The 24,363-nt window shown below is 40.9% G+C and overlaps 2 protein-coding genes across 5 annotated transcripts; both read right to left on the reverse strand.

Moving 5' to 3' along the window:
• Nucleotides 1–521: 521 nt before the first annotated feature.
• LOC311256182 (proton-coupled zinc antiporter SLC30A1) lies at nucleotides 522–4,676 on the reverse strand. The gene is made up of 5 exons (XM_084351031.1): nucleotides 4,082–4,676; nucleotides 2,263–2,499; nucleotides 1,460–1,737; nucleotides 1,165–1,352; nucleotides 522–983 (listed from the first exon to the last, which is right to left on the reverse strand). Exons 1-5 carry the CDS (start codon nucleotides 4,668–4,670, stop codon nucleotides 671–673), a joined length of 1,605 nt encoding a protein of 534 aa, XP_084207157.1. The 5' UTR covers nucleotides 4,671–4,676; the 3' UTR covers nucleotides 522–670.
• A 6,395-nt stretch (nucleotides 4,677–11,071) lies between these two features.
• Nucleotides 11,072–15,190, reverse strand: LOC311256762. Of its 4 annotated transcripts, none has more exons than XM_084352056.1 (4): nucleotides 15,124–15,190; nucleotides 14,688–14,750; nucleotides 14,029–14,120; nucleotides 11,072–13,482 (listed from the first exon to the last, which is right to left on the reverse strand). In XM_084352056.1, the coding sequence occupies exons 3-4, from the start codon at nucleotides 14,081–14,083 to the stop codon at nucleotides 12,338–12,340; spliced, it is 1,200 nt and encodes a 399-aa protein (XP_084208182.1). In that variant the 5' UTR covers nucleotides 14,084–14,120; nucleotides 14,688–14,750; nucleotides 15,124–15,190; the 3' UTR covers nucleotides 11,072–12,337. The 4 variants fall into 4 exon arrangements, with proteins under 4 accessions (XP_084208182.1, XP_084208184.1, XP_084208183.1 ...); XM_084352058.1 differs by having other exon boundaries at nucleotides 15,133–15,163; XM_084352057.1 differs by lacking the exon at nucleotides 14,688–14,750.
• Between the last annotated feature and the right edge of the window lie 9,173 nt (nucleotides 15,191–24,363).

A 24,363-nucleotide genomic window follows, 5' to 3' on the forward strand; every position in this document is an offset into this window, starting at 1 on the left:
CTTTCCCAATTTCAATCTTATGTTATTTGTATTCTCCTTGCTTGATGTCCTTATGTGGCTTTTTTTTTTTTCCCACATACTTTACCTTTCTTTTTTGTTTTCACTATTCTCTTCACTATTTGTAACTATTTTGTCTCAATATACATTGTACTTCTTTTACTTAGGTAAAAGTAGCAACATCATAATATAAAACTACATTCATCAACATTTTACTTAAGTAAAAGTATAAAGAAGTGTTAGCAACGAAACATACAAAAAATATAAAACTAAAAGTACTCATTGTGCAGAATAAATTTTATATTATTTTTTTAATTATCTAAACAAATGTATTATTCTACATCCTTTTGCTACTTATATATATATATATTATCTTAAAATTAAAAGAGACAAACTAGATGTCACACATTATAGTTTATTTCAATACATACATGGATGAGAAACAAGACGTAACAAGAAAAACTGCCTCAGTTTTCACTGAAGTTCATTTGATATTACATAAAAATCTTTGGTGCAGCACCGTGTTAATGTCGTAAAACTAACAGAACATGTGCACATAATGTGCAGGCAGTGTTTAGAGACAGAAAACATCCATTGTCTTTACTTTTACATCATTAAAAGGATGCCAGATCATTAATTTGTTTTTCTCCAGATCTTTGGTGTAAACTGTCATTCAGAGGTACGTGTTCTCGATAACCAGTGTCTGAGGCTCTTCCTTTGTTTCCCCAGCGGGTGGTGCCAGGTGGCAGCTGGTCTCGTCCTCTAAGGGAGAGCAGCACATACTCCCAGTGCAAGCCGTTCCGCAGGCCAGGTTGCAGGCCAGGACCCCACCCAGGGCGGGGTCCTCTCTGTGGAGGACAGGGGAGGCGTCACCCCCACTGCCTGCAGAGGACGCAGAGCAGGAAACAAACTCTGGCTGAACGGTGCAGCTGGTCACTCCTACACTCCGCAGCACCTTTGTGACCCCCGACATTAGATCAGAACACCTGGACAAAAACATATTCATGTAGACAGTTTATAAAGTAAAGCATTATTCGTGACTTCCTCCACGGATGACAAAGATGTAGCATTTATTACTTCGTATTCAGAGAGAATGTATTGTATTCTCAGTGGGCATGATATAAAAGTTTGAACCACTCATACAGAAGTCAAACCTTTGCACTTCACCTGTGTGCTGGAAAGCCATCATGACAGTGCACATGCACAGTGGCCACAATGAATGATTCAGATTCCTGCCAGACATGGAGGTCGTGCACACCCTGCACCCCAGGAACGCTCGCAATCCTCCGTCTGAGATCAGTTACACAAATGTGTGGAGGTGTGGCCAGTAGCAGCAGCAGTCCGTACCTGTGCACCTGGAGAGCAGTGACGCAACAGAAACAGTCAGTGCAGGTTTGGATACAGCTGCAGTAAATATGAGCAACATGAATACATTTTTCAAATCTGCCCTTCTCAGACTGACCTGTGGCATAGCTGCGACACCCAGCACGGTCACAGCCAGCATGGTGAGGCCAGGATCCAGGTAAATTATAAGTCTACAGGTTCCTTGGCTCTGCAGGCACTGTGGGCCCATCAGCAGCAGCACCAGGTTGGTGATCAGAGTCAGAAGGGGGGTACAAAGGTCCACAAGAACAAAGGCGAACGGCGAAAGACAGGCTTTCCACTGGCTGGTTGGTACAGGACTCCTGATGTGAATTGATGCCATGGAGACTGGGGAGGTATTCGATGCTTTTTGACACACTGAAGGGAGAGAACACAGTAAAGCATGATCTTCTCAAGAACTTTTCTACATGTTTGATCAGAAAAAACATCAAATTTCTTTGATAACTTTAACGAGAAACAATCTGTTCCCGCATTTCTCTAACTTTTGTTTTTATTTTCTGTCCCTACAAGCTGCAAGCTGTGTCGCTCCCTCACTCTCCATAGCTTCCTCCTCCCCTCTTTTCATTCAGGCTCCCTTCTGATGGACCACAGGCCCCTGGGACCATCTACCTCTCCTGGCTCCTGCTGCCTCACATATTGATGCATATTGATCGTCATAGCCTGGGCTCCGCTGGCTCATTGCTCTACTCTGTTTTACTCTCCTTATATCTGTATTTCTGTAAAATTTGATGCCTCTTCACTCTGATCTTCTCTGTTTTACTGCTAATCCCTCCTCTGTGCCTCCTCCTGAGGTTTCTTCCATAGTAAAGCCCATTGAGACAATGTGATTGTGATTTTGTGCTATATAAATAAAATAGATCTGAAAGAGCTAGACTCTCTTACCAAGATGTCCCGAGCAGGTTTTGTCTTTGGAAATCTCTGTGATGTCTTCTGAGTCGCCTTCTGACTGTGGTTCTGGGGTTGGGGAGTCAGTGTCAGGGATGCAAGAGGTTCCCGGGTTACAGAGGACGAGTGCCGTATTGTGGAACGAGGCCTCCGCAGCAGACTGGACTGTATGGCTAACGTCACTGAGGACTCTCCCTGGCTCAGCCTCACCTTTGGCTTCCTCTTCAGCCAAGACTGTGAGAGGCAAACAGAGGAATGAAAAACAAATATGGGCTCTGTTTGATGTTACTTAAAGCTGAATATACACTATTTTTACTATACACACTTGGCAGATACTTCAAAGTGAAATCTGCCCCAGAGATACCATCACCTGGACAGCCACACTAGATTATTATTACATACTGCAGTATAAATATGTACTTGTAAACTCCAGCTTCCAAGGCGGCCATTTCCCACATGTTGTACTGCAGTTTTCCAGGTTTTAAGTCCGTAAACGTAAAGAATAAAACAAGTCGTTATCATTTCACCACTTCCTGATTGATCAGCAAGTGAAAAGACAATGGATAGTGATAATCTAGAGTTAGCCTCCCGTTAGCTTAGTTTATTATCAAGACCACAAGCAAAAGGAAACGGCTAACATATTGTTTTTACATTTTGGTTTTTGTACAGGTTTACAGGAACAAACGAGGTGCAACGAGTTAATTTGTGAGCTTGTTGTTTGGTGGATTTTGTTACCTTTGGACAGAGCCAGGCTAGCTGTGTGCCCATGTTTCCAGTCTTTATGCTAACTCGAGCTATACTAACCGGGTGCTGACTCTTGCTTCACATCTACCCCTATAGACAGGGTACTCAGCTTCTTAATTAACTCTCAGCAAAAATGTGTGTTTCCCAACTGCTCCGTTATAATCCTGATTTAATAGTAGCCATAGAAGTTTGAAAGCAGGTGAAGGTATGCAGCCTTTTAATGTTACCACCCCTGACTTTATTGTTTGCAGTGCATAAGGGGCTCAGCATGCGTCTGAAATCTCCTCCTTGTACACTTTTTCAATGGTGAGAACTCGCGTATCACAAGTGCCTTACAGGCAGCTGTGCAGAGGTGAGAAGATTAGCAGGCTTTGTACTGCTCACTCAAACTCTCAGTGTTTGCTGCTTCCATGACTTATCACATTAACAACTAGGAGAATGTGCATCGCTATCGCTGTTCTTTGCATCTCGCTTCTCTGCATGACACTAGGCTTCAGCTGCTTTTGAGAGCCATTTGGACTACAAACTCTTTTGCTATGAGATTACTTGGATTTCCCTATATACTCTCATCATTTCAAACATATTGAACCGTAAAGCCTCCTTCCTGGATGGCAAATATATATATTTTTTTTATCCAAGATCCACATTTTTGCGCTATGCTGTATCTGTCGGTGCTCTTAATGGTACCAATTCTCCGTAAAAGCAGTTGTTGATTTAATGTATTATTTTGAGGCCTATACACTTAATTCTGGTTGTTTTAGCCTCCTCTGTCGCTTTTATCTTCTCTTGTCGTCTCCCTGTAAAGGTCACAAGTTTCTCACTTTCTACAAAACCATCAATTCTGCTTTTAGAAATATTGATGCATCATTAATAAAATGTTCAGCTGTTTTCCTTTTTGAATGGTCTCTATGATGAGCTTACACGATAAAACAAGTATCCTGCAGGAGAACCAACACCAACTACAACCTGAGATGCTAAAAATCAGCCTGTATAAAATGCTACCACATATCGTTATACTGTATATTTGTGCACTAGCTGTCAAAGTGAACATGTCATCCGTCTGTAATGTTACCTTTGTGGTTCACTTCAACATGAGATTCGGTTTCCGGGGCCTGCTGATGGTCCAAGTTCAGCCAGAGCATTAGCATCTTATGGAGCAGACTTACAGTGGTGACCACTACAAGCAACAGGGGGCGCTTTATTGGTTTTGGCTCCATGCATATGGGGACAATTTCCATAATGTAGGAGAGACACAGACTAGCCAGGAAGAGAGCGGAAACGAAAGTCCCTACAGATTGAATCCTGCAGTCGGTGGGGGCCAGACTGCAGTCGAGAGCTGGAGGAGAGAGTTCAGGCTGATGCTGATCTAGGACGGTTGACCCATCAGTGGGGGTCTGGGTGCCAGGTAGAGGTTTGATGAATGACTCTGGCTGTGCTGCTGATGAGGAAGAGGAAGCATGTGGAGGAGGCGCAGGGGAGTCCGAAGAGGAGAGAGGAGGTTTTTTTACACCTGCCTGAGTAAGAGCCATGCGCGTGAGGATTAAGAATGTGTGGAAACCGTCCGCCAGCATGATGAACGAGTGGCACATCTGACTGACGACGACCTGGCACCCCAGCAGCAGGAGGGTCACTCCCAGCATGCACCAGTGTAGCACCCTCATACCTGCAACTGAGAGTAGAAAGTGCACGCTGAAATACTGCATTCACTTGTTTTTACAACCTAACCTAACCTAACCAAGCTATTCTGTTTATGTCTGCTTCCCCATGAGATCACGTCAGAGGTTTTCAGTTTTTTTAAATTTATGAATAAAGATGACACTTCTAGTTGTAATGTCTGTAAAGTGATGAAATTAAGTAAAAGTGGGAACTCCAGCAATATCCTGAAGCATCTTTCTACACAACAAGGGCTTAAATTCCAGGATTGTCATGTATTTGACAACCGAGCATCACGTCTGTTAACCAAGGTAAATACGCTGTTTTGTAATAACATTAGCATCAGACAGGCAACAAAACATATATTTTTCATAGACAAAGAACAACTTAAAATAAATGCTGTACAAATATTCTCCCATTGAATCCATTTTAGAGGGAATCAAGAACCAGTTGCAGATTAAACAGAGGGACAAACAGTGGAGTTTTTGCACACCTGAGTCACAAACGTGCCTTTTTTCTACACTGTGTTCAGACTCAGAGATGATAAAACAGATAATTAACCTGTGTAGGCCAAAAATGTGTCAAAATTGACACTGGTATCAATAAAAATTATCAATTTCCATCCTTAGTACAGTGCATTTATTATGCTAATACTGTACTTTTACTTCAGCAAAATGCGTGACTGTCAAGAGTATCTCACTGTGGTTTTACTACTTTTACTTTACTTTAAAAAGATCTGACTGCTTCTTCCACCACTGACTGTAAATCATGAATAAAACTGCATGCACATGAAAGACACTACAAACTATCTGCACAACTTGAACATCCAAAATTTAAGACAAAAGCAACAACTTTAGACAACTTATGCTGTTTTTAATTACCCCAGAAAAGCGGACGACCCTCCGGCAGCAATGAAAGGCAAGTTGGGTTCTTGGATGTGATCTTTGCGCCGGAATCAGAAAAATGTCATTCATGCTGCTCACCATCTCCTCCTCTCTCTGTCCCACCACACTCCTCCTCTGCTCTAATCGCAGTCATGTGAGCTGGGGAGGGGGTGGGTGGTATCGTCCTCTCCTCAGTTATCCCTGTTTGCATTCCCTCCTCAACTAGCCGGTGGGAGAAATACCTTTAGCGGACACATCGCACGGCCCACCCACCCTTCATGTACTCTCTGAGCAGATCAAGTGAAGCTAATTTGTACTAATTAAATCCCCATTGTGTTGTCAGGATTACAGATACCAGATCTGGTATTACATAATCAGATCAACCAGAAAACTTTGCCTTACTATGCTGGAAACATCAGGCTGTTTAATGACAACTGAGTTTTAGCTCCAAGAAATCAGAACATCAGAATAAACCATTAAATAAACGTCCCGGGTACCAACATTAGTGAAAGAAGAATGGTTAAGAGTAATAAGTATGTGGGTATCAAATATAACATAATAAGTATATAAAAGACGACATTTTAAAGACTTTACTGGTTGTGACTTATGCTGTTGCAGTTGCTTTTTTCTCTTATGTTTGTGTCTGTTCTTGCTTTGTCTTAATTGTGAGTCTCTGTTCTGTATCACCTTACTATCATTTAAAAATAAAATGTATGGCTTTTTTAACTTTAAAGAAGCTGATTGTTGTGAATGCTTAAATGTATACATTTAATAACATTAGCCACCATAAACTACTGGTCATATCAGACCAGTGGGTGTAGCACAAAACCCCTGAGGGCAGGTAACTGAAGTAAACAAGGCTGTATTTTATTTAGCTTAGCACAAACACTAGAAAAGGGGGCAAACTAGCCTGGCTCTCATCAAAGGTAACAAAATCCACTTTGAAAACTTACTAAACAAACTATATTAAGTGTTAAATGGAAGTCAGGTGAAGTTTTGTAGTCCATAAAACATTAAAGAAATGGCTCCATACAACTCGTCTGCTGTAATCAAAGTCTCTGGAAGCAACAAGATACTGCACAACTGGGTGCAATGTCTTTTAAAACAATCAATTTTTATTTTTGGCTCAACGTTTCCTTTAAATAGTGAGCTTTTGAGGTGTCATAATGGATCTCCTTACCCGCAAAACTACAACTTATAGACTGCTCTATCAAAACCGCAAGGAAAACAGACATTACCAAAGCTTCTGTGTAAGTTAACGGTCTGAAACAACAAAGCAAAGTGACCACAGGCAGAGTTGGGCGGATTGGGATCCATAATAACACATGTTGGAAAGAGCCATGCTACCTGCTTCTCTAGCCAACATAGCTTCATATCTAACTGTATTTATTTTAGCATTTATTATCTCCTTGAAGCTGTGTCGAGGTGGTCCAGCCTCCCTGTCCTCCCGTCAGCACTCGTGACCCCGCAGATGATGCTGCAGTCCCATCAGCCCCTGCTCCTGTGTGCCAGGGGTGCAGGGGTTTGTTGCAGTCCACTGGTCTGCGGATCAACAGGCCAGATAGGGGCTGACACCACGGATAAGTCCCTACTGTTCTACCAGCATGCCAGCACATTCCGGAGGCACAGCTAAGCCCAAGGAAAACCCAGCGAGGAAGCATTTGATCACTTGCCACTGTCCCCCGACAGACAGAGAGGCCACAGACCTGGCAGCTCGGCCAAACCTTTAACACCTACAGAGCTGGTTTTCAGTTCTGTAGCGCTACCTGGAGCAATCTGAACACAGCACTGACATAATGTCTCATAAAGAAGCTAGCCTATGTCACAGTAACACAACACATCTACTTGCACATTCAACAGATTTGGAGCCACATGGCATTTAGTTTCAGTTGTGTTTGGGCAAAGGACTCTGAAATTTGCTCTCGATTTTATCTCTGGTCTGGTCTCCTTTGGGATGCACGATATGTATCGGACAAATAAATGATCGGCCCGATAATGGAAAATGTACATAATCGGTTGTCGGCAGATAATAAAACTATAGCGGATAAATGAAACCGATAACACAAAGCCAAATTGCTTCAGTTGACTTAACAAGTGCATTTACACACGGCATGTGGCGGCATGCACCTTTAAAGTTGGTTTGCAAGCCGCCAATAAACAAAAAAAAGAAGAACAACAATGCATGTTGTCGCCTTCGTGACGTATAGCTGCTGCACCTGTGTAGAGCCACGCAATGTAGACAAAAGCCACACACGTCGTCGCTGGAGTGGACGAAACTTACAATACGTGTTCTGCAAGTTCTCCTGTGAGAGGAGGGAAACAGTCTACGGGTTCAACACAATAAATCTTATTATGTAGTCTACAGTGGGTGTAGCTGAATGCTTAGAGTAGATAAAATTATTATTAATTTTTGAATACAAGGGCTGATTTGCTGTATCCACTAACAATACTCCTATTTTTCTACGTCTAAGGATGGTAACTTTTAACCCAGGACATATAGCGTTAGCCCTAGCCTTCCAATCATGTAGGCTAGTCTGGCCATCAAGTGCTCACACCCATTTTACAAGATTCTTGTTGTAAAACATGAAAACAGTAAATAGTCAGCTACTCTGCTATTCTACAGCAAGCTAGCAGGGTTTTAGCATTAGCTTGTATTTGCTAGCCACAGCTAAAAAAATCTGTTAGCAACAGTTGTTGTTTAAGCTAACAAAATCAATGGCTGTTGGCTAGAAATGAGATCACACAGTAAATACCTGGATATTGAGGGTAAATCTATCGGATCTGCTGTCTTTAGGGATGGGAATGTTGAGATATATAATGGTCACCATAATATCACGAGGAGCACCATATGTATTGAGATATAATAGCTTTGTGTGAAGAGATACAATAGCCTTTTTGTGTCACCATTATATTATGAAGAACACCATAACTAATTCACATCATTTACTTAAAGAGCTGGACATATCCTGTTGATAGATGAGTTTGGTGTAAGCATTGACCCCATGTTATGAAGGGTCAATTCATAGGAGAGACAAGCCAGGGTATGAGAAGGAACACAGCTGCCATTGTCTGTGTAACGACTTTATCGTCATGGCCTTGAGGTGAGCAGCATCTGCATGTGGTGAGGCAACAAGAATTCCTTAGAGGAGCTCAAAGTAGAGCAGGATGAGACAGGAAGAGAGAGGGTCTTTCCACAGGGCGATGTCTTCACGGGGACCAGCCTGTGCACCAACGAAGGGAGAGCTAAGTCTGAACCACAGCCTCCCCAACTTTTTAGCCAATGAGAAGTTACAACACCTTAACAGCTAAAAAAAATAATGACTGAGTAAATAATCATCCTTTTCTGGGCGATGGGTTGCAGAGTAACAGCACGCCGCTGACTGTGATTTATCAAACAGAGAAGGTCCGTGATCATGCTTTTGGTTGATGATACAATTCTAAATAAATGGTTAAACGGTCTGTCGTTGTACAGTATGTCTTCACTCAAACAAACGAACACGCCGACAGGAATCGATTCGATTTTATTGGTATCACCGCTATTATAGATCCTGTTTATTGGTCAGATACTTTATCGATTCCCTTATTGATCAATTTTCTGTGTGGGAAAAAAAGGAAGGCCTCGACTTTCATCATCAACACAACTGTTTTGTCATCTCTGAGTCTGAACAGTGTAGAAAAAGTACCCCTTCTGGGCCTGTCTGTGGGAATAATAGGATATTTACTCTCTGTAATGGACGTGCTGCAGGTCAAAAACAAATAGCACGGTTGTCGCTTTCTTTGTCAAATAAAGACATGCTTTGGACTGTTTCTTCTTCCCTGCCAGGACTCAGCTGTGTTTCCATCAGCGGAGATATGAGTCTTATGTTTTGCAATCCCTAGCTCCCAGAAACACAGGAAAAGGAAATTAAACTGGCTCGTCTGCCCGTCCGTGAATCTAATATAACATCTTCACAGACAGAAACGTCACATTGACTCTTCACCTGTTCCCCCTGAAGGGCCTCAGGGTGAACAGGAGTTATGGAAAACAGAGAACAGGAGGCCGACAGGATGTCAGGAAATGTTTTATTTCAACCAGAACTTATTTTACAGGAATCCCAGAAATGCAACGCAATCAAATCCCTCTGGTGTCCCCTGTGGAGTTTTTCATTTTGGGAAATACACTAGTTGCTGTCATGTAGAGAGTTTGATGAAGACTGATGCCACTCTCATGTCTGATATAGCTTCCAGTGAAGCTATTTGCAGCAGCTGTTTACCTTAGCTTAGCATGAAGACTTGAAACAGGAGAGAAACCACCAGCCTGGCTCTACCCACGGTAAAAAAAAAGTACAAAACAAAACAAACAGGGGGTAATGTTCTAGACTATCGACAGGGAGCAGTAACTTTCTTAAGTTTTGTTGTCATTGTGAGGTTGCAAGGCCACCAGCTGGTCTTTATGCTAAACTAAGCCAATTGGCTGCTAGACGTAGCGTCATATTTAACGCACAGGGATGAGAGTGGTATCGATCTTCTCATCAAACTTTCTGCAAGTAAATGAAATAGGCGTGATCTATTTCACAAAATGTCAACGTCAACAGGATCGGAAAGCTACACAAGAGTGAACGATTGGTAAATGCAGCTTTAGCTAAAAAAACAACAATGGACTGTGTTACATGTTAGAGACATTTGAATTATTTGGGATCTGTAAGTGGTGAAGGCTTCATAAAATCCCAGTTAAATAACTTCTGACTGTCTCATAATCCCCGTGCTGCTGCAGAGGGAGTGGATTAATGCAGTCTGGAATTCCTTCGGAGAAAACTTACAGTAACACGTCCTGTACAGAGCAGAGCTCCCACCCTGAACTGGACTCCCTGCCACCACTACACTCCCTCCACTCCAGGAGACATGAACCCACCTGCCCTGGACTGAGGGAGTGAAGGTCCGACCGGCTGTGGGGTGTGGTGCTGGTGGTGAGGGTCTTTGTTTTATTGGAATAAGTTTTTAAAGGAAAGAACAGATTAATTGATCCCGAGATTCCCAGATTGGAATCTGGTCCAGACTGAACTATCGTAGGAATGGCATGAAATTATAGACACAATGTTTTCCTTTACTATGTTACGTAGCATTTTTTGCATGTAAAAGGTCTGCAAAGTGAAAAAGCCACACCAAAGGGAGTTACTCTCTTCCACAGAAAACACTGCTCCAGACTGCCTGAAACGCCTGGAGTCGAGCCTTTACTTCCGTAACTTATGTGTGTCACTATGTAACAGACGTTATATAAATATATATATGTCTCACTCCATCGCTTAAAAGGAGCGTTCAGGACGCAGTGTGAAAAGAGTGCTGCAATCATATGAGAAAAATAATGTGTTTTTTGAGAGTAAACCTATTCTACTAGGACCCCAAATAAAAGTATGAACCTGAAAATTAGCACAACATGACCTCTTTAAAACCAAACTCACAGTATAGTGATCGCCTGTAACACATTTCAAAAGACAGGGTGGCTGAACCAGTTTGATGGTGAAACACAGCAGACGTAAACACCAAGGTAATGTAAATTAATGAATCTGTTTATTTAGTATCACAGTGAGAAAAAAGTCCAGAAAGTCCAGAAATAAAAATTCTGATCAATGTTAAATTCCATTCACAAAGAAAAAGTGATTTATAGATACAAAAGATTATACTGTCTATAGCATTACCAACAAACTGTTTAAGATGCTTAAGATTGACAATCAACAAATGAGAAAAACAAATCAGTAATCATTATCAATATGTGGATGGTAAGTTATAAATGATAAATCAGTTTCTTTATGATTGTTCAAGAGCTCAAAGGTCAAACAAAGAATCAAAAACTCATAACTACTGTCAGACTGAAAAGCACAAAACAAAAATCAATCAAAATAATCTATTAACTCGCTCACAATAATGAACCTTCAATAACATCAAATACAAACTGAAGAATTCAAAGCAGGATTGATGGTTTCATCACTGGTGAACTATTAAGATCTGGTTCTGAATAACAGGAGTGATAAAAAAATAAATCTTTAACTAGTGTCATTGCTGATGAATGACATCAATTGTACAGCAGTTTGAAGTCCATCTGTTGTAAACACCCACCTGTCAGGTGAAGTGAAAAGCTGCTTGTCAACGTGATGTGCTCTAGTTTAAATAAGAATGTCACATGTTCATACAGTCTCTCCTGAAGACATTCATAGTTAATAGTTAATAGTGTGAAGAAAAAAGGCTGCATCTATGCCCCATGGACTTATGGCTGTAAGCCGCTGATAGACAGGACCTCTATAACCTTAACTTCTACATATTTCTGTTTCACGATGTGGTTAAATATTATTTCTAGCCTGCAAGATTCAAGGAACGTTTAAATAAAGTAATTATTGTTTCACATGTTCATTATAAGTTCTACAACATTGCGTCTGTATTGCAATGAATTGTGGGTAATTAAATCAGTAAAGTCCGGTGAAGTCCGCACCTCAAGTGGACTTTCTGGAAGTCTGCAGAAAGTCCACTTGAGGCTTCTTGTGGACTGGATAAATTGTGGGTCTGGACCATCACTTGCAGACTTCCCGCGAACAAAGAGCATACGAGCTGAGAGAGAAGTTAAAACTCTGCCTACTTTCTCAACCTTACACACAGCTGACCAATTACTGAGTCAGGCTGGTGTGATGTCAGACCTTCCAAAAAGGTGTTTGGGGGAGGGTTTCTGAAGAAACACAAACTTTCTGATTTGGCATTCAAGAGAACTGATTCTACTGCGTCTATGAGCTTTATTTTACTACACAGTGATTAGGTTTTGCACGCTATTTGTTCTTTTTTGGTTCCTCTGAATCCCTTGGGAATTTGGCTACGACTTTGACTTTGACTTTGGCTTTGACTTCAGCTCCATCTTTGGTTGTGACTTTGGTTGTGACTTTGGCTGTGACTTTGGCTGTGACTTTGACTCCGCCTATGCCAAGAGCTGTGCCGACTGCAGCTCCAACTGCGCCTCCAATGACAGCCGCAGCTTTGGTGCCACCGCAAAATTTGAATGCGACTGTGGCTCCAACTGCGCCCCCTAATATCAGGCCCACTATACCGCAGAAGATTTCTAACTTATGATTGTATATGAAATTGGATAGTTGTTTGTCGCTAGCTGACACACCTGTCTCACCTGCAGCTTCACCTGATGGAACTGTCTCACCTGTTTTAACTGTCACACCTGTTTGAACTGTCTCACCTGTTTGAACTGTCGCACCTGTTTGAACTGTCTCACCTGTTTGAACTGTCTCACCTGTTTGAACTGTCTCACCCGACGTGTTCCTTCCTTCATTTTTAAACAGCATCTCGAACTTGTCATTGGTGAAGTGCTGTCCACCATTATCTGTGACCATCTCATCTATCTTATTCAGAAGGTTTCTAACCTGCTCTCTGTTATTCATGTCTGCGTTGTCCACCACACAGTATCTACCACCACACAGGGAGACCAGTTTGGACACATGCTGAGCATATTTGTTCTGAGAATGGATCAAATCATCAATGGACCTGCCTTTTAGCCCCTTTCCATGAGTGAAAAGGACCATGGAGTACTGATGAGCACTACAAACATCACTGTCAAACAATTTTGGAAGATGCTCAAACATTCGGACGTCTGCTTCTGTGATTCTACCGAGTTTGACCACAAAGACAAAGGCATGTGGTCCTGGACTGGCCTTTACTAACGACTTCCCGATCTCCCTGAACAGTTGTTCACAAGTCAGATTTTCAACACTGAATCCTGGAGTGTCCACCACTGTGACCTGACGACCCTCCACTATGGCTGATTTAGAGACAGCCTCTGCAGTGACTGGATCAAAGTCACAGCCGGAGTCAAACTGATCTGATCCCAGGATGGTGTTTCCTGTTTCACTTTTTCCTGCTCCAGGTAGACCGAGCAGCACAATCCTCCTGACTGCCGTGGGATGTTCAACTGAAGGAAAGAAAACACAGAGAGACGTCAGATTATAGTACTGCAGGTAGTGCAAAACCCCTCTGGAGTAATCAGACTGCAGATTATTTCACTGACTGCTTTGACTCAAAATGGTGGACTCACAAAAAACATGAATAAACCATTTCCCACATAAACTGACATTAATAAACAAACAGAATGTGTGGTGGAAATCAGGAAAATGTTTGTTAGTAAACTGATGAAAGAAAAGAAAAGTGATCGTGTTGAGTTAATGAAGCTGGCGGAGCAGAGGCTAGACAGGAAGTGATGTCATGATTTTGGCTCTCTATTGGGAGCAGAGGGAAGTACTGATATGCAAAGTCATGCTTATTGTTTAACTGCTGGAGAGGAAATGAGGCTTGTGTGTGCACAGTTTTAATATAAATCTACACAGAGGTTTGTTTGGTGCCTGTAGCCACTTCACTGACTGCACAGTGGGACTCAGTAGAAGTCAATAGACCATAGTAGAACTCAGGTAGACAAGCTGATGAACTGATGTACAGTCAATCAGGTCATTCACTTACTGACCGTTTTTGGGGTGGCCTGCACTTTTACCAACTCCTGAATAACCTGGAACGACCATGTTGAGATCTGGATCTGTGTTTGAGAAGCACAAAAACCTGGTGGAGACAACAGGAAGAGGTTAGAAAGTCTGAAGGGTATTTTGGGAGAAAGCTTGAAAATACATTTTTACAAAGATGAAAAGACAAAAAGATACGATAATTGTCAACTTTCTTACCGTGGTATACCTCAGAAATATTAATATATCACTGCAACGCTATTGGAAACAGCTGTACCCACCACTGAGGTCATCGAGGTAATAAACGTAAATACGTAACATAATCATAACTTGACTTTGGTGCAGCATAGATACAGTAGCTATTGTTGTATTTTTTGGTGATATAGGACTTTTTTTTATATCATGTTATAATTTCATATCACATTTTTAGTAGTAGTTGTAGTTTAAACTATTTTTCTTATGCAGCTGTAGAGAACCAAACTAGACGTCACCCTGCTGTAGTAACTTTGTCAAACTGTATAATCAGTAAAATGATTAAAGTTGCTCATGCACAGTCTTGTTGGACAAGATGTCTCATCAGATAAAGCTTCATGTGTCTGACAGGAACAAAACAGCCACAACATCACAGATTGTCAGAAGAAGGAAATATGATTCTGTTGAGCCATACCTTTTTCTTTCCACAGAAAGTCTGGTGCTCTCTACTAAAATAAAGCCTGAGTGTTGTTGTCAACTAAAAAACAGTTAAAAGTGAGAAAACAGAAAGTGAAACTTGAGGCTAATAAATGAAACCAAAACTGAAAAAGAGAAAAACAACTTGACGTATGATCCTGACCTTTATCCATAGAGCACATTTTAGATTTTGTGTTTAGGATGTCCAATCTGTTAGTTAATATTCATTTTATTCTTGTCACACTGCACATGTATTGTTAGCCCTCTGTCATATTTACACTATTCCACCCTTTGCAGGCTGATGCTACAGCTAGACCTGCACCAAACAGACAAGCAGGCCTATCAATCATATCTTTAGACCAAACAACCTGAAAACTGCACATCAGTCAAAAGGCACATTAACACAAAAAAGACAAAAACAGAGAGACACTGACCTGACTCACATCCAGTGAAAGGTTTTTCGTTGCTCAAATGTCACCAAGTTAAACAGATTCAGCTGCGCCACTTCCTGAAATAACATTCAAAATAAAATCCCCTACATCCAGACGTGACGGCGTAAGAAAGGAATAATGAGACTTACATTTTTAAAAATATTTTATAATAAAACAACATAATATTTGAACAATTACTGACTCTTGGTCTATCAATTCTGCAATTTTTGTTTTTCAGTCAGTTATTTAACAATCCAAGCACCACAGGACTACTTGTCCCCACAGTCATGTATAGAAGCAAACTGCTGTATTTTGTATTCAAACATGTTTTTCTACCATTTAAAATGCAATAATGTATATCATGTATACACACCTATCAAATATATGAGAGAAACGTCTTTTATTTTGAAATAGAAATCACACTGATGACATCACTTTACTTCCTTTGACCTATTCCCTGAAGATCTGTGAAGACATGACTTCCTCTCCAGATCTCATGTGAAGCTTTTAGTCGTTGTATATAATATTATAATATAAATGGATTGAATTACATGATTTAGTGAGTTTTACGTGATTGACAACATGTGGTTTGATGCCCTGAAACAGCCATTTCGTAAAATGCAGTCAGTTACCTTCCTTATGCTGTTAGGCTGTTATCATTCGGCTACTATTAATATCCCACTTCTATTTTCTTTATTAATAGTAGCCGAGACAAAATTCCCCATCAGTATCATGTAAAATCCAGCTTCTTCCTATTTTTCACTGATGAAATGTGAATCTAGTGAAACGACTCCACAGAGAGAAAACGTCACATTGACTCTTCAGGTGCACAATCACGTTTCACACCAGTGTGGACAGAGCCCGAGCCTCAGGGCGAGGAGTCATAGAAAACAGAGAACAGGAGGCCGACAGGACGTCAGGAAATGTTTTATTTCAACCAGAATTTATTTTTACAGGAATCCCAACACAACCAAATCCCTGTGGTGCCTCCTGTGGAGTTATAAGAACCAGACCTTTAAGAACCATAAGTCACAATGTTTCTGTGCTGATACAGAAGGAAAATACAGTCACTGTATGGCAGATTTGTGTGCGTGTGAAAACAGGCTGTTATCCAGTAACAGGAATGATTAAACTCACTGTGATGAGTCCCTTTTCTTTTGCAGTATGGATGTTTTGTCTGAGCCTGACTGCAGGTTTGCACGACATCTTTAGTAACCGGTGGTTTTAACTGCTGACAGAAAATAACCTTTGCTCAAAACTCTACACACACTAACAAGTGTTTCAAAAGGAAAACATGTCAAAGTATAAAGAGAGAGTCCGAGCAAGTCTGAGGAAAAGAATTAAGGTAACTTTAAAGCAACATTGTGAAGAAATTGGCATTTTGTGTGAGTTTGCACAGTTTCTGAGTGCAGAGCCACCGTCATAAATTCAAATCCCACAACTTTTACAGTTCAGATGTAAAGTAGGTGCTTCAAACAAAACTCATTACATCATAACAATGTTATGTGTTGGACACTTGTATGTTGAAGTAAACATGTGTGTAACGTTGTGATCCTCCCCTCTCACTGAAGTTACACAGAGCAGAAACATGTGATGGGGGGCAGAGTGGCTGAGACAGAGACACCATTCAGCCTATTACAAGACACTGAAACATCAACATGATTAAGAAGCTGTTATTTTAAGGTTAAAAGTTAGACAATGTTGCTTTACTTGTTGAAAAGTTAAGGGACTTGAAACACATTTAACCAAAACCACAATCTTTCTCTCACCTTAATCAAAGTGCTCTTGCTGCCTTTCTAGAGAAGAAAAGAGCAGTCAGTGATCAGAATCAGGCAGCAGGTAACAAAACCAAAGTCTCTATGAGACAGGGTTGTCTGTGTAGCAGGTAAAAGAGTGGTTAATGCAGTTTTGTTGAAAACTTAACAAAGGACTGTGTTATATGATCGAGACATTTGACTCATTGGTTGTCTGTAAGTGTCGAAGGCTCCGTAAAATCCCAGTTTAGTAACTTCGTCTCATAATCTCCCTCCCTGTGCTGCTGCAGAGGGAGTGGATTAATGCAGTCTGGAATTCCTTCAGAGAAAACCTACAGTAACACGTCCTGTACAGAGCAGAGCTCCCACCCTGAACTGGACTCCCTGCACCACTACACTCCCTCCACTCCAGGAGACATGAACCCACCTGCCCTGGACTGAGGGAGTGAAGGTCCGACCAGCTGTGGGGTGTGGTGCTGGTGGTGAGGGTCTTTGTTTTATTGGAATACGTTTTTAAAGGAAAGAACAGATTAATTGATCCCGAGATTCCCAGATTGGAATCTGGTCCAGACTGAACTATCGTAGGAATGGCATGAAATTATAGACACGTTTTCCTTTACTGTGTTATTTAGCATTTTTCTTGCATGTAGAAGGTCTGCATAGTGAAAAAGCCACACCAAAGGGAGTTACTCTCTCCCACAGAAAACACTGATCCGGACTGCCTGAGACGCCTGGTTTGGAGTCGAGCCTTTACGTCCGTAACTTTTGTGTGTCAATATGTAACAGACGTTATATAAATATATATATGTCTCACTCTGTCGCTAAAACGGAGCGTTCAGGACACAGTGTGAAAAGGGTGCTGCAATCATATGAGAAAAATAATGTGTTTTTTGAGAGTAAACCTATTCTACTAGGACCCCCAAATAAAAGTATGAACCTGAAAATTAGCACAACATGACATCTTGAAAACCAAACTCAGTATAATGATCGCCCATAACACATTTCAAAAGACTGGGTGGCTGAACCAGTTTGATGGTGAAACACAGCAGACGTAAACACCAAGGTAATGTAAATTAATGAATCTGTTTATTTAGTATCACAGTGAGAAAAAATAAATCAAGTCCAGAAAATAAAAAATTCTGATGCAATGATAATCATTTTATAATCACATCGTAGCCCTCGAAATAAGAATTGGAGTCTGAGGTGGAGGTGATGTTACGCTATTGTTCACTTCCAGTGGGTCAGACTTTATCATATTTAATCAACACTTACATCTGAATACATCTTTATTCTGTTTGCATCATCCCTCATTAAAACTGACACAACGATGAGATAAAAGACAAAAATAAAACATTCATGTTAAATTCCATTCACAAAGAAAAAGTGATTTATAGATATAAAAGATTATACTGTCTATAAGCATTACCAACAAACTGTTGGTAATCGGTAATCATTATGAATATGCGGATGGTAGTTATAAATGATATATGTTCATGAAATTGTTTAATAGTGTGAAGAAAGAAAGGCTGCATCTAAATCTCCACCCCTCTGAACCCTCAGGTCAGACGTATCGTGACGTGTTCATTGCAAAGCTGATATGCTGTAAGCCGCTGATAGACAGGCCTAAAGACCTCTATAACCTTAACTTCTACATATTTCTGTATCACGATGTGGTTAAATATTATTTCTGGTCTACAAGATTCAAGGAACATTTAAATAAAGTAATTATTGTTTCACACGTTCATAATATGTTCTACAACATTGCGTCTGTATTGCAATGAATTGTGGGTAATTAAATCAGTAAAGTCCGGTGAAGTCCGGACCTCAAGTGGACGTCCACTTGAGGCCTCTTGTGGACTGGATAAATTGTGGGTCTGGACAGCCGCCAACACTTGCAGACTTCCCGCGAACAAAGAACTGAGAGAAGTTAAAACTCCGCCTACTTTCTCAACCTTACACACAGCTGACCAATTACTGAGTCAGGCTGGTGTGATGTCAGACGCCCCTCCCAAAAAGGTGTTTGGGGGAAGGGTTTCTGAAGAAACACAAACTTTCTGATTTTGGCATTCAAGAGAACTGATTCTACTGTGTCTATGAGCTTTATTTTACAACACAGTGATTAGGTTTTGCACGCTATTTCTTCTTTTTTGGTTCCTCTGAATCCTCTTGGTCCTGCTGGCCTCCACCTGTGCCTCCACCTGTGCCTCCAAAAAAGCCTAAGACAATGGCTTTGACTCTGGCTAGGATGCTGGGTGTGACTATGCCAGCAGTTGTGCCGACTGCGGCTCCAACTGCACCGCCAATGACGACCGCAACTTTGGAGCCACTGTATAATTTGAGTCCGACTTTGGCTCCAACTGCGCCTCCTAATATCAGGCCCACTATACCGCAGAAGATTTCAAACCTATGATCGTATACGAAATTGTACATTTTTTCCCATGCAATGTCATCTGGCCCACCAGCTGGCCCACCTGTGTTACCGGCTGTTGCACCTGGTGGAACTTTCTCACCTGGTGGAACTTTCTTACCTGATGGAACTGTCTCGCTTTTCAACCCATCAGCCATCTTGAACTCGTCATTGGTGAAGTGCTGTCCACCATTAACTGTGACCATCTCATCTATCTTTTTCAGAAGGTTTCTAACCTGCTCTCTGCTTTTCTTGTCTCCGTTGTCCAACACACAGTATCTACCACCACACATGGAGACCAGTTTGGACACATGTTGAGCATTTTTGGACTGAGAATGGATCAAATCATCAATGGACCTGCCTTTTAGCTCATTTCCATGAGTGAAAAGGACCATGGAGTACTGATGAGCACTACAAACATCACTGTTAAACAATTTTGGAAGATGCTCAAACATTTTGACGTCTGCTTCTGTGATTCTGCCGAGTCTGACCACAAAGACAAAGGCATGTGGTCCTGGACTGGCCTTTACTAACACCTTCATGATCCCCTTGAACAGCTGTACACAAGTCAGATTTTCAACACTGAATCCTGGAGTGTCCACCACTGTGACCTGACGACCCTCCACTATGGCTGATTCAGAGACAGCCTCTGCAGTGACTGGATCAAAGTCACAGCCGGAGTCAAACTGATCTGACCCCAGGATGGTGTTTCCTGTTTCACTTTTTCCTGCTCCAGGTAGACCGAGCAGCACAATCCTCCTGACTGTCTTGGGCTGTGCAACTGAAGGAAAGAAAACACAGAGAGACGTCAGATTATAGTACTGCAGGTAGTGCAAAACCCCTCTGGAGTAATCAGACTGCAGATTATTTCACTAACTGCTTTGACTCAAAATTGTAGACTCACAAAAAACACGAATAAACCATTTCCCACATAAACTGACAATAAAACCAGAATGTGTGGTGAGAATGTGTCGACTCGTACAGACTTTAGATGAAGGTACGATGTGTGGGGGATGTTTTGTTACTGACCGTTTATGGGGTGGCCTGACTTCTCCAGCAGCTCTCTGACTTGTTCCTGTCCTCCATCATTAATGTTGAACACATGATGTCTCCCTTTAAACCTTCCGACAACAGATCTTAGTTCTTTTGAACCAGTGCTGATGAATTCATCCAATGTCATGTTGTTATTTCCTCTTGTGAAGAGCAGGTAACAGCTGTTGAATTGATCTCCAGTGACTCTGATAGAAGCCTCCACAGCATTTTTCTGCTCGATGGTGAATCGATCCATTTTAACCACCACCAGGAACAAACAAGGTCTGTTGGACTGCAGGAGCTCTTGACAAAAGGTCTGAATCTTACTCTCAGAACCGAATATTCTCGGAGTGTCGACCACTGAAACCTGTTTCCCAAACAGAGTTTCAGTCTGTGCAGAAATTTCAGTTGTTACTGGTGCGGCAGATTCTTTTGACTCAAATGCTGGTCGTCCCAGGATTGTGTTTCCTGAGGCACTTTTACCAACTCCTGAATTACCCAGAAGGACGATGGTGAGATCTGGATCCATGTTTGAGAAGCACAGAAACCTGGTGGAGACAACAGGAAGAGGTAAGAAAGTCTGAAAGGTAACTCTGGAAAAAGCTTTAATTTTTTTTTTTTTACAAAGATGAAAAGAAAAAAAGATACAATAATTGTTACTTTCATACCGTGGTATACCTCTGAAATATTAATATATCACTGCAACCGATCACTGGAAACAGCTGTACCCACCACTGAGGTCATCAAGGTAATAAACGTAAAAAACAATTGCCTAAAAATAACTTGACTTTGGTGCAGCATAGATTAAGTATTGTTGTATTTTTTGCTGTTATAAGACTTTTTTATATCATGTTGTTATAATTTCATATCACATTTTTAGTAGTAGTTTAAACTATTTTTCTTATGCAGCTGTAGAGAACCAAACTAGACGTCACCCTGCTGTAGTAACTTTGTCAAACTGTATATTCAGTAAAATGATTAAAGTTGCTCATGCACAGTCTTGTTGGACAAGATGTCTCATCAGATAAAGCTTCATGTGTCTGACGGGAACAAAACAGCCACAACATCACAGATTGTCAGAAGAAGGAAATATGATTCTGTTGAGCCATACCTTTTTCTTTCCACAGAAAGTCTGGTGCTCTCTACTAAAATAAAGCCTGAGTGTTGTTGTCAACTAAAAAACAGCTAAAAGTGAGAAAACAGAAAGTGAAACATGAGGCTAATAAATGAAACCAAAACTTAAAAAGAGAAAAACAACTTGACGTATGATCCTTACCTTTAACCATAGAGCATATTTTGGATGTAGTGTTTAGGATGTCCAATCTATTAGTTAACATTTATTTTATTCTTGTCACACTGCACATTTATTGTTAGCCCCCTGTCATATTTACACTATTCTACCCTCTGTAGGCTGATGCTACAGCTAGGCCTGCACCAAACAGACAAACAGGCCTATCAATCATATCTTTAAACCAAACAAACTGAAAACTGTGTTTCACTTTGAATAAAGGACATTATTTTATTTGTGCCGCAGACAGAAGTCGAGTTTAAAGCCCTTTATCAAACAGAAAGAAAGTGAACATAAATGTAGGCTAATTGAGTTTAATAATGGATTAAGAAGACGATATAACATCATATATTGCACATCAGTCAAAAGGCACATTAATACAAAAAAGACAGAAAAACGAAGAGACACTGACCTGACTCACATCCAGTGAAAGGTTTTTCCTTGTTCAAATGTCATCAAGTTAAATACAGCTGCGCCACTTCCTGAAATAACATTCAAAATAAAATCAGTTCACATCCAGACGTGACGGTGAAAAGAAGAAACAGATTATTGATTCATCTGATTTATCTTTCTGTGCTCAGCCCTCTTTATTTAATTTTTAAGATTTGCCTTGTCCGTCAGCGAGTCATTCAATGGAAACGTCCATATTTCTGTCCCTCGCCTTTACAGAAAAATTACACCTGAAAAACACTTGAGACTTACATTTTTTAAATATTTTATAATAAAACAACATATTATTTGAACAATTACTGACTCTTGGTCTATCAATTCTGCAATTTTTGTTTTTCAGTCAGTTATTTAACAATCCAAGCACCACAGGACTACTTGTCCCCACAGTCATGTATAGAAGCAAACTGCTGTATTTTGTGTTCAAAACAATTTAAAATGCAATAATGTATATCATGTATACACACCTATCAAATATATGATAGAAATGACATAAAAGTCACTGGTGTCACATGACAAACGTCTTTTATTTTGAAATAGAAATCACACTGATGACATCACTTTACTTCCTTTGACCTATTCCCTGAAGATCTGTGAAGACATGACTTCCTCTCCAGATCTCATGTGAAGCTTTTAGTCGTTGTATATAATATTATAATATAAATGGATTGAATTACATGATTTAGTGAGTTTTACGTGATTGACAACATGTGGTTTGATGCCCTGAAGCAGCCATTTCGTAAAATGCAGTCAGTTACCTTCCTTAGGCTGTTAGGCTGTTATGATTCGGCTACTATTAATATCCCACTTCTATTTTCTTTATTAATAGTAGCCGAGACAAAATTCCCTATCAGTATCATGTAAAATCCAGCTTCTTCCTATTTTTCACCGATGAAATGTGAATCTAGTGAAACGACTCCACAGAGAGAAAACGTCACATTGACTCTTCTGGTGCACAATCACATGTTTCACAACAGTGTGGGCAGAGCCCGAGCCTCAGGGCGAGGAGTCATAGAAAACAGAGAACAGGAGGCCGACAGGACGTCAGGAAATGTTTTATTTCAACCAGAATTTATTTTTACAGGAATCCCAACACAACCAAATCCCTGTGGTGCCTCCTGTGGAGTTATAAGAACCAGACCTTTAAGAACCATAAGTCACAATGTTTCTGTGCTGATACAGAAGGAAAATACAGTCACTGTATGGCAGATTTGTGTGCGTGTGAAAACAGGCTGTTATCCAGTAACAGGAATGATTAAACTCACTGTGATGAGTCCCTTTTCTTTTGCAGTATGGATGTTATGTCTGAGCCTGACTGCAGGTTTGCACGACAACTTTAGTAACCGGTGGTTTTAACTGCTGACAGAAAATAACCTTTGCTCAAAACACTAAACACACTAACAAGTGTTTCAAAAGGAAAACATGTCAAAGCATAAAGAGGTAAGGTAACTTTAAAGCAACATTGTGTAGAAATTTTGTGTGAGTTAAAGAGTGGTTAATGCAGTTTTGTTGAAAACTAAACAAAGGACTGTGTTATATGATCGAGACATTTGACTCATTGGTTGTCTGTAAGTGTCGAAGGCTCCGTAAAATCCCAGTTTAGTAACTTCGTCTCATAATCTCCCTCCCTGTGCTGCTGCAGAGGGAGTGGATTAATGCAGTCTGGAATTCCTTCAGAGAAAACCTACAGTAACACGTCCTGTACAGAGCAGAGCTCCCACCCTGAACTGGACTCCCTGCACCACTACACTCCCTCCACTCCAGGAGACATGAACCCACCTGCCCTGGACTTGAGGGAGTGAAGGTCCGACCAGCTGTGGGGTGTGGTGCTGGTGGTGAGGGTCTTTGTTTTATTGGAATAAGTTTTTAAAGGAATGAACAGATTAATTGATCCCGAGATTCCCAGATTGGAATCTGGTCCAGACTGAACTATCGTAGGAATGGCATGAAATTATGGTTACAACGTTTTCCTTTACTGTGTTATTTAGCATTTTTCTTGCATGTAGAAGGTCTGCATAGTGAAAAAGCCACACCAAAGGGAGTTACTCTCCCCCACAGAAAACACTGATCCGGACTGCCTGAGACGCCTGGTTTGGAGTCGAGCCTTTACTTCCGTAACTTTTGTGTGTCAATATGTAACAGACGTTATATAAATATATATATGTCTCACTCTGTCGCTAAAACGGAGCGTTCAGGACACAGTGTGAAAAGGGTGCTGCAATCATATGAGAAAAATAATGTGTTTTTTGAGAGTAAACCTATTCTACTAGGACCCCCAAATAAAAGTATGAACCTGAAAATTAGCACAACATGAC

The sequence above is a fragment of the Pagrus pagrus genome, assembly GCF_965226575.1.
Source record: "Pagrus pagrus genome assembly, chromosome: 4".
NCBI lineage: Eukaryota > Metazoa > Chordata > Actinopteri > Spariformes > Sparidae > Pagrus > Pagrus pagrus.

Bases quoted from the DNA above. Each gene is read 5' to 3' on its own strand.
- LOC311256182 (XM_084351031.1), bottom strand. From the start codon at position 4,670: ATGAGGGTGCTACACTGGTGCATGCTGGGAGTGACCCTCCTGCTGCTG. The intron at 1,353-1,459 runs GTCAGTCTGAGA...ACTGCTCTCCAG, and splicing joins GTGTCGCAGCTATGCCACAG to GTGCACAGGTACGGACTGCT. The intron at 984-1,164 runs GTGAAGTGCAAA...GTTTTTGTCCAG, and splicing joins GATGGCTTTCCAGCACACAG to GTGTTCTGATCTAATGTCGG.
- LOC311256762 (XM_084352055.1), bottom strand. The intron at 13,483-14,028 runs GTCAGTAAGTGA...TCTTTCCTTCAG, and splicing joins TGCAGGCCACCCCAAAAACG to TTGAACATCCCACGGCAGTC.